Genomic DNA, 14000 nt, shown 5'->3' on the forward strand with positions numbered 1-14000 from the left:
CGAGGTGGACAACCGTGTGCACGCCGTAGAGCAAAGTGTGGTAAATCCTGAGAGGGGACATTGAATTAGCAGATTTTTGAACAGAAAATATTTGTCCATCATATTAAGATGCAACGTAACAACATGATTTGGAAAAAGGGTCACAACATTAAAACATTAATAATGTCATTTAAGTCTCAATGTGTGAACACTGGAGAGTTCTTATACCGAGCTGGTCGTGATACTGTTTGGTTATGATCGACACGTCGTTACAATAACACATCGTCAATGTTCAGAGTTTTATATAAAAACATGTACAAACAAAAACGAGATGTTTGGTTCAATTATTGGAAAATAGACAGTTATTTCTCTGTTTTAATACTTTAAACTAACCACATCGTTTTTTTGTACTTTTCTGTGTTGTTTACTTCCTCCTGACAGACAGACAGACAGGCAGACAGACAGGCAGGCAGGCAGACCAGCCGGGTGGATGAACAGCTGAGGCGACTCATCGTTAACTGAGACATTCAGAAATGACCAATAAAGTTATTCAGAAATGATCAATAATGTTATTCAGAAATGATCAATAATGTTATTCAGAAATGATCAATAAAGTTATTCAGAAATGACTAATAAAGTTATTCAGAAATGATCAATAAAGTTATTCAGAAATGATCAATAAAGTTATTCAGAAATGATCAATAAAGTTATTCAGAAATGATCAATAAAGTTATTCAGAAATGACCAATAAAGTTATTCAGAAATGATCAATAAAGTTAACCAGCTGGCCTGGACTCGTTCTAATCAATAAACAGTGTTTGTGCAGCTTTAAGCCTGGAAGATGAAGAAAACATGAATCCAGACACAGAAGAAGAAGAACAGGAAATGATGTCATCATGTGGCACCGAGAGAGACGACGTTGGCGACCGACGAGCTGATCGACGTCATCGGACTCGTTGAGACGAGCGCGGATCAGGTTCCAGAGGAGGAACCATCCGACCGGGTTCCACAGAAGGAACCATCCGACCGCGTTCCAGAGGAGGAACCATCCGACCGGGTTCCACAGGAGGAACCATCCGACCGGGTTCCAGAGGAGGAACCATCCGACCGGGTTCCACAGAAGGAACCATCCGACCGCGTTCCAGAGGAGGAACCATCCGACCGGGTTCCAGAGGAGGAACCATCCGACCGGGTTCCAGAGGAGGAACCATCCGACCGCGTTCCAGAGGAGGAACCATCTGACCGGGTTCCACAGGAGGAACCATCCGACCGGGTTCCACAGGAGGAACCATCCGACCGCGTTCCAGAGGAGGAACCATCCGACCGGGTTCCACAGGAGGAACCATCCGACCGCGTTCCAGAGGAGGAACCATCCGACCGGGTTCCACAGGAGGAACCATCCGACCGGGTTCCACAGGAGGAACCATCCGACCGGGTTCCAGAGGAGGAACCATCCGACCGGGTTCCACAGGAGGAACTCTCACTCTCATATTTTTGACTTTGTGGATTTGTGATATGGTGACATCACGACTTGATTACATCACAGCGCTGTTCCTCTTCATCAACATGATGAACGTTCTGAAGAAGAACCACCTTCTGAAGTCAGAACGTGAAGCCTGACGTTAAAGGAGGCTGTGACTCCAGTGAAGAGCTTTAACTTCACAAAAAGGATGAAAGTTATTCTGGTAAAACTTCCTCTCCTTTTCTGACCCTGGACAGTGATTCTGTCTCTAACGTTAACGTCTCCTCACCGGCGCTCCAGGAGCCTTTACACCTCCTCGCTCTGCTCCTCTTGTCCCGCTCACAGCAACATAACAAACACTTTGCATTCTGGGTAATTCTTCCGGGGAGCGAGGCGTCGGCACCGCGCCGACGAAACACGAGACGACGTGCAACCGGTTCAGTCCGTAGTTTGGGGAGACGGGGGAGGAGGGGGAGGAAAGGAGGGAGGAGGGGGAGGAGGGGGAGGAAAGGAGGGAGGAGGGGGAGTCCTTGCTGCTGCAGGCGGAGGACTTCCTGTTTGACTGTGATTGTCCGTTTGGGGGGGGGGGGCAGTTTGTTTTGTCCATGTTGGCACTTAAAGACTCGACGTCCTCAGAAACTGATCCGAGTCCCCGTCAGAGGTCACATCGGGCCACGTCCCGCCAAAATAAAGCGCCTCACATCGCTCACAGGTCCGGCGAGGCCGATAATGATGATGCTGTGGGTGTTTTCATACATTGTCCTGTCTGTCTATAAATCCTTTAAGCCCAGTTTACAGTTTTTCTGGACCCTTGCAGATCCAGGTCCAGGTCCAGGTCCAGGTCCAGGTCCAGGTCCAGAGTGAGTTGGTCTTGGTGGTTCATCAAGAGCTCTGGACTAAACCAACAGTTCTGACACATCACTGAGGTGAAGTCTTCAGGAAGAAATGTATTTACAGGTGAACGGACCTCAGACCTCCTCAGACCTCCTCAGACCTCTTCAGACCCCCTCAGACCTTCTCAGACCCCCTCAGACCCCCTCAGACCCCCTCAGACCTTCTCAGACCTCCTCAGACCCCCTCAGACCCCCTCAGACCTCCTCAGACCCCCTCAGAACTCCCGTTCATTGATCTTTCAAACAAAAAGTGCAAGTGCAAAACAAAAGAGTAAGAACTAAAGGGTGGCGCTCCAGAGAGGAAGAGGCTGAAGCAGGTGGAGGTCAGAGCTGCTCTTCATCACTGTGAAGCACTTCCTGCTCCGTCTGTCACATGGTCACACCTCAGCCAATCAGCTGTGAGCGTAGATGAGGCGATGATGGCGAAGCTGGATGTGATGTCATCAAACAGGATGAGGGTGTGTGTGTTCTGTCCAGTACTCTGATGTGTGTGTGTGTGTGTGTGTGTGTGTTGAGGTGTGTGCTGCGATGACTTCCTGGTTCACCTGCCGACAGGTGGCAGTGGAGGAGCTCCTCTCATCACTGGAACACACAGACAGACAGACGGCTGTTAGAGACTCAGCAGCGCCCCCCTCAGGCTGGAGTTGGTTATACTAGTTATCGGATTCCAGGTGAAGTCGTCACGTTGGGTTGAAGCTAACTAGCAGAAACAATCGTCACGTTGGGTTTAAGCTAACTAGCAGAAGCGGTCGTCACGTTGGGTTTAAGCTAACTAGCAGAAACAATCGTCACGTTGGGTTTAAGCTAACTAGCAGAATCGGTCGTCACGTTGGGTTTAAGCTAACTAGCAGAAACGGTCGTCACGTTGGGTTTAAGCTAACTAGCAGAAGCAGTCGTCACGTTGGGTTTAAGCTAACTAGCAGAAACAATCGTCACGTTGGGTTTAAGCTAACTAGCAGAAACGGTCGTCACGTTGGGTTTAAGCTAACTAGCAGAAACAATCGTCACGTTGGGTTTAAGCTAACTAGCAGAAGCGGTCGTCACGTTGGGTTTAAGCTAACTAGCAGAAACAATCGTCACGTTGGGTTTAAGCTAACTAGCAGAAACAATCGTCACGTTGGGTTTAAGCTAACTAGCAGAAACGGTCGTCACGTTGGGTTTAAGCTAACTAGCAGAAGCGGTCGTCACGTTGGGTTTAAGCTAACTAGCAGAAACAATCGTCACGTTGGGTTTAAGCTAACTAGCAGAAACGGTCGTCACGTTGGGTTTAAGCTATCTAGCAGAAGCGGTCGTCACGTTGGGTTTAAGCTAACTAGCAGAAACAATCGTCACGTTGGGTTTAAGCTAACTAGCAGAAGCGGTCGTCACGTTGGGTTTAAGCTAACTAGCAGAAACGGTCGTCACGTTGGGTTTAAGCTAACTAGCAGAAACGGTCGTCACGTTGGGTTTAAGCTAACTAGCAGAAGCGGTCGTCACGTTGGGTTTAAGCTAACTAGCAGAAACAATCGTCACGTTGGGTTTAAGCTAACTAGCAGAAGCGGTCAGCACGTTGGGTTTAAGCTAACTAGCAGAAGCGGTCGTCACGTTGGGTTTAAGCTAACTAGCAGAAACGGTCGGCACGTTGGGTTTAAGCTAACTAGCAGAAGCGGTCGTCACGTTGGGTTTAAGCTAACTAGCAGAAACAATCGTCACGTTGGGTTTAAGCTAACTAGCAGAAACAGTCGTAACGTTGGGTTTAAGCTAACTAGCAGAAACAATCGTCATGTACTGTAGTGCTGTTACTGTATCTTAGTACTGTTTTTCTGCTCTTGTCACAGTATTGTATTAGTACTGCTGTAGTACTGCTGCAGTACTGCAGTACTACTACAGTACAGTGAGTACCTCTGTTGGCCCGGCTGGGGTAGATCTTGGCAAAGTGTCGGTACTCTTCTGGAGGAGGGAAGTCGTCCAGAGGATGAAACGAATACTTGGACTCAAAGTCATCTGCAGGAGGAGAGAGGAGAGATCAGACAGACAGCTGGACTCAGGTGAACTACGTCGGACAGACAGCTGGAGGACGGGTGGAGGACGAAGGACGGAGGACGGAGACACAGGACTGATGGACTGATGGAGGAGGAGATCAAACATCAGCTGATTCAGCCTCTGACTCTTGGTGTCTTTTTATGTTTGGAAGAATCAATCAGACTAAACCAAACATTTCAGGACATTTTACATAGACCAGCAGAGACCAGCAGAGACCAGCAGAGAGAAGCATAAACTAGCAGAGACCAGTAGAGACAAGCAGAGACCAGCAGAGAGAAGCATAAACTAGCAGAGACCAGTAGAGACCAGCAGAGACCAGCAGAGCTCCTGGTCTCTGCCGTGTTCTGGTTTTGATGGACAGACGGAGGAAAGGTGAGACTCACCGACAAATGAACGAGGGATGGAGGAGGAGGAGGAGGAGTGTCCGTTGCGGAGAGGGGGGGGAGGCGGGGGAGGAGCGGCGGGGGTGCGGGTGGGTGGGGGAGGAGGTTTCCCTCTGGCGGGGGGGTCAGAAGAGAGGGAGGGGCTACCATGTGTCCTGTAAGGAGGGGGGGGGGGGGCTTCTCTGCCACCCGCCCTCGACGACGACGAAGGCTGGACAGGAACAGGAGGAGCTGAGGAGAGAGATCAATACAGGTGATCAGGAGATCAATACAGGTGATCCTACATTTCCCATAATGCAGCTGGGTGGTCTGAGTGTGACAGTCTGATGACATCACTAGGATCAGCTGTTAGCGTGTTGAACGCCAGGTGACGTGCGTGTTGAGGCCTCACCTGCTCCTCTACCTGGAGTCTCTCTGACTGGGGGCGGCGGCCTGCTGGCGCCCTGTTGGGAGGGGGTGGGGGAGGCAGGGGGAGGAGGAGGGGCTGGGCCTCTGGTGGGGGTGTGGCCTCCAGGTGAGGGGGCTGTTCTCTTGTTGCCAAGGGAGTTGTGGCGCTGCGGCAGTTCAGGCACTGCCTCGCTGCTACCTGTCGGACCATTAGTGACACGGTACGGTGGAGGGGGCGGGGCCAGAGAGGAGGAGGTGGAGTTTCCTCCTGAGGTGGGAGGGCGTCTGCTGTTGCCAGGAGACGGGGGAGGTTTGGAGGGGAGGGGCGGGGTGTTGTTGGGGGTCGGGGGGAGGGGCTTCTCTCTGTTGTAAGACGAGGAGGAGGGAGGGGAGGGGGCATTACCACGACGACAGAGAGGAGGAGGAGGCGGGGCAGAGGAGGAGTGCTTCATGGAGGGGGAGGAGGCTGCAGAGGAGGGGGAGGAGGGAGAGGGAGAGGAGGACAGGTTGGGCAGAGATGGACGCTGGGAGCGATTCGTCTCCATCGGCGACAACGCCTGAGGGGAGGGGCTTTCAGTGTCGTCATGGCGAGTGCTGGGGGGGCGCGGCGCGGCGGGGCGAGTGGAGGGAGAGCGTCCAGAGGAACCATCTGCAGGGAGCATGGAGGACACAACATTTAACAACCGTCATAACTAATAAACCTCTAACCAATATAACCAACTAAACCTCTAACCAATGTTTCTAACTAAACATCTAACCAATATAACCAACTAAACCTCTAACCAATGTTTCTAACTAAACCACTAACCAATATAACCAACTAAACCTCTAACCAATGTTTCTAACTAAACATCTAACCAATATAACCAACTAAACCTCTAACCAATGTTTCTAACTAAACCACTAACCAATATAACCAACTAAACCTCTAACCAATGTTTCTAACTAAACATCTAACCAATATAACCAACTAAACCTCTAACCAATGTTTCTAACTAAACCACTAACCAATATAACCAACTAAACCTCTAACCAATATAACCAACTAAACCACTAACCAATATTTCTAACTAAACCACTAACCAATATAACCAACTAAACCTCTAACCAATGTTTCTAACTAAACATCTAACCAATATAACCAACTAAACCTCTAACCAATGTTTCTAACTAAACATCTAACCAATATAACCAACTAAACCTCTAACCAATGTTTCTAACTAAACATTTAACCAATGTAACCAACTAAACCACTAAACAATGTAACCAACTAAACCTCTAACCAATGTTTCTAACTAAACACCTAACCAATGTAACCAACTAAACCACTAAACAATGTAACCAACAAAACCTCTAACCAATGTTTCTAACTAAACACCTAACCAATGTAACCAACTAAACCACTAAACAATGTAACCAACTAAACCTCTAACCAATGTTTCTAACTAAACATCTAACCAATGTAACCAACTAAACCACTAACCAATATAACCAACTAAACCACTAAACAATGTAACCAACTAAACCTCTAACCAATGTTTCTAACTAAACATCTAACCAATGTAACCAACTAAACCACTAAACAATGTAACCAACTAAACCTCTAACCAATGTTTCTAACTAAACATCTAACCAATGTAACCAACTAAACCACTAAACAATGTAACCAACTAAACCACTAACCAATGTTTCTAACTAAACACCTAACCAATGTAACCAACTAAACCACTAAACAATGTAACCAACAAAACCTCTAACCAATGTTTCTAACTAAACACCTAACCAATGTAACCAACTAAACCACTAAACAATGTAACCAACTAAACCTCTAACCAATGTTTCTAACTAAACATCTAACCAATGTAACCAACTAAACCACTAAACAATGTAACCAACTAAACCACTAACCAATGTTTCTAACTAAACATCTAACCAATGTAACCAACTAAACCACTAACCAATATAACCAACTAAACCACTAACCAATGTTTCTAACTAAACATCTAACCAATGTAACCAACTAAACCACTTAACAATGTAACCAACTAAACCTCTAACCAATGTTTCTAACTAAACATCTAACCAATGTAACCAACTAAACCACTTAACAATGTAACCAACTAAACCTCTAACCAATGTTTCTAACTAAACATCTAACCAATGTAACCAACTAAACCACTAAACAATATAACCAACTAAACCTCTAACCAATGTTTCTAACTAAACATCTAACCAATGTAACCAACTAAACCACTAAACAATGTAACCAACTAAACCTCTAACCAATGTTTCTAACTAAACATCTAACCAATGTAACCAACTAAACATCTAACCAATATAACCAACTAAACCACTAACCAATGTAACCAACTAAACCTCTAACCAATATAACCAACTAAACCACTAACCAATATAACCAACTAAACCAACGAATCAATGTAACCAACTAACCCAGTAAAATACTAAAACTCTGTCTAACGTATTCCTAAATAACTAATAAACAGTGTTAAAGTATAATATTGTATTATGATACAGGTTTATTAGATTTAAGGAACTCACCTCCCACTGGTCTCAGTTTAGGAACTCCGCCCGTGAACAGGCCTCCTATTGGTGGAGCAGAGCCTGACGGACTTCCTGCTGCGCTGCCATTGGCTCCCGCTGCTGCTGCTCCGCCTCCTTTCGCCTCTGAGGACCACAACCATTGGACAGGTGAGTGAGGGCTCCGCCTCCTGAAGGTATGATGTCACTACACTACGATGACACTCCGATGACATCACTGACTGCATGTGTGGAGGTGAGGCGCAGGTGAGATCAGGTGATGACTGTATGTCAAACACTGAGGTGACATGAGGTGGGATGAGGTGTTTAATGTGATTTAATGAATGTAAAGACCCTGCACACCTGGACTGCACCCCCACAGGTGTTTCCCTTAAACAGTCTGATCACATGACCCCTCAGGACTGTCAGGTGGGGGGGTGTGATCTGCCTCACCTCAACCACTAATGATGCTTACATCATTAGTGGTTCTCATATAGTCTAGTGACCCCGCCCCACCCCCATTATTGTCATCATAGCTCCGCCCACCTTACACCCGAGCAGAGGTGTGATGGACCAGCTGACACAGCCGTCCACACCCAGGTCTGCTTCAGGGTGACTCCAGTGGACCAAACCTTCCTACACTACGTTACTAGAGCAGAGCTGGAATAAATCTGGGTCATGTTTCCATGGTTTCCAGACGTCTGCCGCCCAGTCGGGTGTGACACTCCCCCACTGCAGGTAAACAGGAAGCAGGTGAGCTGATCAGCTAGCTTAGCACAGTCAGCCGCTGCCAGTGTCTTTAAAATGGCCGATCGCATGCAAACCACAGCTGTCTGATGCTAATAAACTAGCGAAGGAGCTAGCAGTGCTAACACACTGATCCAGTGACCAGCCAGTTTGATCCAAACACAAACAGCTGGGGAGAACTACTTCCTGTTCAACAACGGTGTATCCCTCCGCCCACAACCTCATTCGCCAACACGGAGGCTTTATCTGTTTCTACAGTCCCACTCAACAGGAAGTAGTCCCAGCGTTTGTGTTTGTGATGAGGTGAAACCATGGCGACGGTCAGAGAGCTCCACGGTGACGTCTGCGTTTGAGTACAGTCACACAGCAAACATCATCAGGTCAGCAGGAGGTCGGCAGGGCGCCGCGGGGGGGTGGGGTCTAACCAGCCGCTCCCACCTGTCTGTCACCTGTCAGTCACCTGTCAGTCACCTGTCTGTCCCTGTCAGTCACCTGTCTGTCCCCTGTCTGTCACCTGTCTGTCAACCTGTCAGTCCCCTGTCTGTCCTGTCAGTCACCTGTCTGTCCCTGTCAGTCACCTGTCAGTCACCTGTCTGTCCCTGTCAGTCACCTGTCTGTCACCTGTCTGTCCCCTGTCTGTCCCCTGTCTGTCCCGTCAGTCACCTGTCTGTCGTCTGTCTGTCGTCTGTCTGTCGTCTGTCCCCTGTCAGTCACCTGTCTGTCCCCTGTCAGTCACCTGTCTGTCCCGTCTGTCCCCTGTCTGTCCCCTGTCTGTCACCTGTCTGTCGCCTGTCCCCTGTCAGTCACCTGTCTGTGCCCTGTCAGTCACCTGTCTGTCCCCTGTCAGTCACCTGTCTGTCCCGTCTGTCCCCTGTCTGTCCCCTGTCAGTCACCTGTCTGTCCCCTGTCAGTCACCTGTCTGTCCCGTCTGTCCCCTGTCTGTCCCCTGTCAGTCACCTGTCAGTCACCTGTCTGTCCCGTCTGTCCCCTGTCTGTCCCCTGTCAGTCACCTGTCAGTCACCTGTCTGTCCCGTCTGTCCCCTGTCTGTCCCCTGTCAGTCACCTGTCTGTCCCCTGTCAGTCACCTGTCTGTCCCGTCTGTCCCGTCTGTCCCCTGTCTGTCCCCTGTCTGTCCCCTGTCAGTCACCTGTCAGTCACCTGTCTGTCCCGTCTGTCCCCTGTCTGTCCCCTGTCAGTCACCTGTCAGTAACCTGTCAGTCACCTGTCTGTCCCGTCTGTCCCCTGTCTGTCCCCTGTCAGTCACCTGTCTGTCCCGTCTGTCCCCTGTCTGTCCCCTGTCAGTCACCTGTCAGTCACCTGTCTGTCCCGTCTGTCCCCTGTCTGTCCCCTGTCAGTCACCTGTCAGTCACCTGTCTGTCCCGTCTGTCCCCTGTCAGTAACCTGTCAGTCACCTGTCTGTCCCGTCTGTCCCCTGTCTGTCCCCTGTCAGTCACCTGTCTGTCCCGTCTGTCCCCTGTCTGTCCCCTGTCAGTCACCTGTCAGTCACCTTTCAGTGTCCAAAGCTTGATTATCTGATCCATCAGGTCAGTAAAGGAGGAAAGAAAAGTTCAATCTAAAAGTTGCGACAGAAACGATGTGAACAGATCAGACGAGGAGAGACAGACACAAGATGAACCATCAGTGTGTGTGAGTGTGTCTGTGAGTGTGTGTCTGTCAGTCTGGGGGGTGGACACACCGGGGACACATTCTCACGTGTCACCTGTTCATGTTCAGTGTGTGACCAGCTCATATAATGGGAGGAGTGACTATCAGCAGATGTTGTCTACCTGTGTCTACCTGCTGTCTACCTGCTGTCTACCAGTCTACCTGTGTCTACCTGTTGTCTACCTGTCGTCTACCTGTGTCTACCTGCTGTCTACCTGCTGTCTACCAGTCTACCTGTGTCTACCTGTTGTCTACCTGTCGTCTACCTGTGTCTACCTGTCGTCTACCTGTGTCTACCTGTGTCTACCTGCTGTCTACCTGTGTCTACCTGTTGTCTACCTGTCGTCTACCTGTGTCTACCTGCTGTCTACCTGTGTCTACCTGTTGTCTACCTGTCGTCTACCTGTGTCTACCTGTCGTCTACCTGTGTCTACCTGTTGTCTACCTGTCGTCTACCTGTGTCTACCTGTCGTCTACCTGTCGTCTACCTGTCGTCTACCTGTGTCTACCTGTTGTCTACCTGTTGTCTACCTGTGTCTACCTGTGTCTACCTGCTGTCTACCTGTGTCTACCTGCTGTCTACCTGTCGTCTACCTGTCGTCTACCTGTGTCTACCTGTTGTCTACCTGTTGTCTACCTGTTGTCTACCTGCCGTCTACCTGCCGTCTACCTGCCGTCTACCTGCCGTCTACCTGTCGTCTACCTGCCGTCTACCTGTTGTCTACCTGCCGTCTACCAGTCTACCTGCTGTCTACCTGCTGTCTACCTGTGTCTACCTGCTGTCTATCTGCTGTCTACCTGCTGTCTACCTGCTGTCTACCTGTGTCTACCTGTTGTCTACCTGTGTCTACCTGCCGTCTACCTGCCGTCTACCTGCCGTCTACCTGTTGTCTACCTGCCGTCTACCTGTTGTCTACCTGTGTCTACCTGTCGTCTACCTGTCGTCTACCTGCCGTCTACCTGCCGTCTACCAGTGTCTACCTGCTGTCTACCTGTGTCTACCTGCTGTCTACCTGTCGTCTACCTGTTGTCTACCTGTTGTCTACCTGTGTCTACCTGTTGTCTACCTGTGTCTACCTGCTGTCTACCTGTGTCTACCTGCCGTCTACCTGCCGTCTACCTGCCGTCTACCTGTTGTCGACCTGTTGTCTACCTGCCGTCTACCTGCCGTCTACCTGCCGTCTACCTGCGTCTACCTGTCGTCTACCTGCCGTCTACCTGCCGTCTACCTGTCGTCTACCTGCCGTCTACCTGCGTCTACCTGTCGTCTACCTGTCGTCTACCTGCCGTCTACCTGCCGTCTACCTGTGTCTGCTGATGTCCTGACTCTCACCTGTCAGTGGATGCTGGGGGGGGCTGAGTGTTTCTGTGTCTGTTTGACTAAACCAGGTTTCAAAGAGTCGACCCTGGAGCCTCCTCTAATGACCGGATCTTTCTAAGGGGGTCAGTCTGGATCGGTCTGAGGCTCTGATCTGTGGTGGCTGGCCGACCCCCCCCCGCTGCCTCCTGCAGGCGTCCTCAGACACCACACACGCTTGGTTTCTTACTGTCTGGTGGCAGAGCAGAGCTCGTGTCTCCGGCGGCCGTCCTCTGCGCCTCCTCGGACGGCGCCCCCTGTTGTCTGGGCTGGCTCTGCTGCTGGTGTAGGTACTGGTATAAGCGAATGTACGGGTGGTCAGTGGGGGGGGGTGTCTGGCTCTTTGCTGTTTGGCTCTTACTGTCGAGCAGCGGGGCGCTGCGGTCGTTCACCACCGCCACCTTCCTCAGCCGGGTGCCGGTGCAGATGTCCGCCAGCAGAGCGCCGCGACCTTTGGCCTCGTCTCGGCTCAGCTTAGGGGGGCTGATGTTGGCCTGCGGGGGGGTGGGGGGTATAACCATCAGTAAAATACATCTGGCCGCGACCTGTTCATCTGTTCGATCAGCTGCTGTGAAGATTAAAACAACAGAATCAAACACAGCTACGTATCAGGGCCGCTGTCGGTTTGAAGAAAGAATAACAAAACTGGATTTCCAAGATTACACTGTGTTCCAAATTATTATGCACTGAAATCCTTCAGTTAAATAAAGTTTTGTTTTGAAACGATTTGCTTGTGTTGTTTCTCCTGTCTGTTTAAAACACTGACATCAATTTCAGACAGGTTTGCTAATTTATTTTGCAGGTGACCCTAAGTCACAGGTTTCATGCAATCTGGGGAGAAAGACAGGTCTTTCTGCAGATGAAAAGAGTGAAATATTGCAGTGCCTTGCAAAACGTATGAAAACACTGGAAATTTTCACGAAAGCTTAAGAGAGATCATCGTACTGCGAGGAGATATGTGTGTGCTTCAGAGCACAGACGGGTTCCTTCAGATAAAGGTGCATTGAGGAAGATTTCTGTCAAGCAAATACATCGTATGAAGAGAGCAGCAAACAGGTATTTGAAGCTGCTGGTGCCTCTGGAGTCCAAGAACCTCTCGACGCAGGATCCTTCAGAGGCTTGCAGTTGTGCATAAAGCTGTATTTCGGCCACCCCTAACCAACGCTCACAAGGAGAAATGTTTACAATGGGCTTGGAAATACATGAAGACCAATGTTCAAACAGTTGTATTCACTGATGAATGCCGTGCTACACTGGATGGTCCAGATGGATGGAGTCCTGGGAGGCTGGTGGTTGGTCAGCAAAGAGGTGGTGGAGTAATGTTTTGGGCTGGAATAATGGGGAGTGAGCTGGTAGGCCCCTTCAGGGTGCCCGAAGGTGTCAAAATGACCTCTGCAAAATATGTGGAGTTCCTAACGGATAATTTCCTGCCTTGGTATAAAAAGAAGAACCGTGCCTTCTGGAGTAAAATCATTTTCATGCAAGACAATGCACCATCCCATGCTGCAAAGAATACCACTGAGTCCTTGGCTGCTATGGGCATAAAGGGAGAGAAAATCATGGTGTAGCCACCATCATTCCCTGAGAGAACCTGTGGAGCACCCTTACAAGGAAGATCTATGAGGGTGGGCGGCAGTGTACCTCAAAACAGCAGCTCTGGGAGGCAATTCTGGCATAATTAAATGAAATCCAGGTAGAAACTATCCATGGACATGTGAAGGTGATATTCAAGAAGGGCTCCTGTGTTAACATGTAACTTGACCTGTAAAGATGTTTTTGATTGAAACAGCATAGTTCTTTATAACCTATTGAATGCTTTGAAACTCTGTTGTGCATAATAATTTGGAACACTGTATTTTGAGTTATTTAAAAAAAAAAACACACACAGTTGTCATCATCTGAAGTTTTGTTTAATAAAATCCTGATTATAATATAATTGTTGGGGATTTAAAAAATCGTACCTACTGTCATTTGTCTTGACTATTTAGGAAAAACGAACAAAAACAGCATATGTGTAATCATTTGGAACAGTTGTACATTTAAAGGAGAAAAACTCATATTCTCTGAAGATAAAGTAGTAAATGTACTAAAATCTGAGCTCAGCTGACTGCCGCCATGCTCATCTACAAATATTACTTTGCCGTTTCCATGGCAACGCGGTAACTTCCAACCACAGGAAAGCAGAGGTCGTCGAGACATTACGTTTTTAGAAAGAAATCCCAGAGTTTGTTCTGAAGAATGTTTCTCCGCCAAAGCTCTTTAGTTTCCTTCAGCTCTCTGAACTGTTCAGCAGCTTCTCCTTCATCTCAGCTTCAGTCCTCCGCTGGGACGCCACACCGCGCCACCGGGGCTCGCCGCTGCTAGCATATAGCTCCACGTGAGGCTGGCTGAATGAGTGGATGTCAATGATGTTCTCCAGCAGATATCTGAGCTCCAACCAGAATGAGGCAGCGAGGAGCTTCACTGTTTCTACCTGTGCTTCTTATTCAGTCTGTAGAGAGCAGCAGCTCAGCAGGGACTAGTTATGGTCTCTGCTGCTAGGGGCGTCACTAGGGGTGTTACTAGGG

General features: G+C 48.9%; 3 protein-coding genes across 3 annotated transcripts in view; 1 reads left to right on the top strand and 2 right to left on the bottom strand.

Moving 5' to 3' along the window:
• Window positions 1-108: 108 nt before the first annotated feature.
• Window positions 109-1477, top strand: LOC139216265 (probable serine/threonine-protein kinase kinX). The gene is made up of 2 exons (XM_070847354.1): window positions 109-115; window positions 891-1477. Exons 1-2 carry the CDS (start codon window positions 109-111, stop codon window positions 1475-1477), a joined length of 594 nt encoding a protein of 197 aa, XP_070703455.1.
• A 1323-nt stretch (window positions 1478-2800) lies between these two features.
• Window positions 2801-14000, bottom strand: part of wipf2b (WAS/WASL interacting protein family, member 2b) — a 13606-nt gene continuing 2406 nt past the window's right edge. The window contains exons 2-7 of the mRNA XM_070847800.1: window positions 11795-11927; window positions 7686-7811; window positions 5131-5775; window positions 4740-4970; window positions 4216-4317; window positions 2801-2916 (exon numbers count right to left, since the gene is read on the bottom strand). Coding sequence (XP_070703901.1) covers window positions 2876-2916; window positions 4216-4317; window positions 4740-4970; window positions 5131-5775; window positions 7686-7811; window positions 11795-11927 — 1278 coding nt within the window. The 3' untranslated portion in view covers window positions 2801-2875. The remainder of the gene's footprint in view (window positions 2917-4215; window positions 4318-4739; window positions 4971-5130; window positions 5776-7685; window positions 7812-11794; window positions 11928-14000) is intronic.
• The window catches only part of LOC139216267 (uncharacterized), a 46061-nt gene continuing 39999 nt past the window's right edge, over window positions 7939-14000 (bottom strand). The window contains exon 2 of the mRNA XM_070847356.1: window positions 7939-7948. The gene's annotated coding sequence lies outside the window, so the exon portion shown is untranslated. The remainder of the gene's footprint in view (window positions 7949-14000) is intronic.

The sequence above is a fragment of the Pempheris klunzingeri genome, chromosome 17, assembly GCF_042242105.1.
Source record: "Pempheris klunzingeri isolate RE-2024b chromosome 17, fPemKlu1.hap1, whole genome shotgun sequence".
In the NCBI taxonomy this organism is placed as follows: Eukaryota; Metazoa; Chordata; class Actinopteri; order Acropomatiformes; family Pempheridae; genus Pempheris; species Pempheris klunzingeri.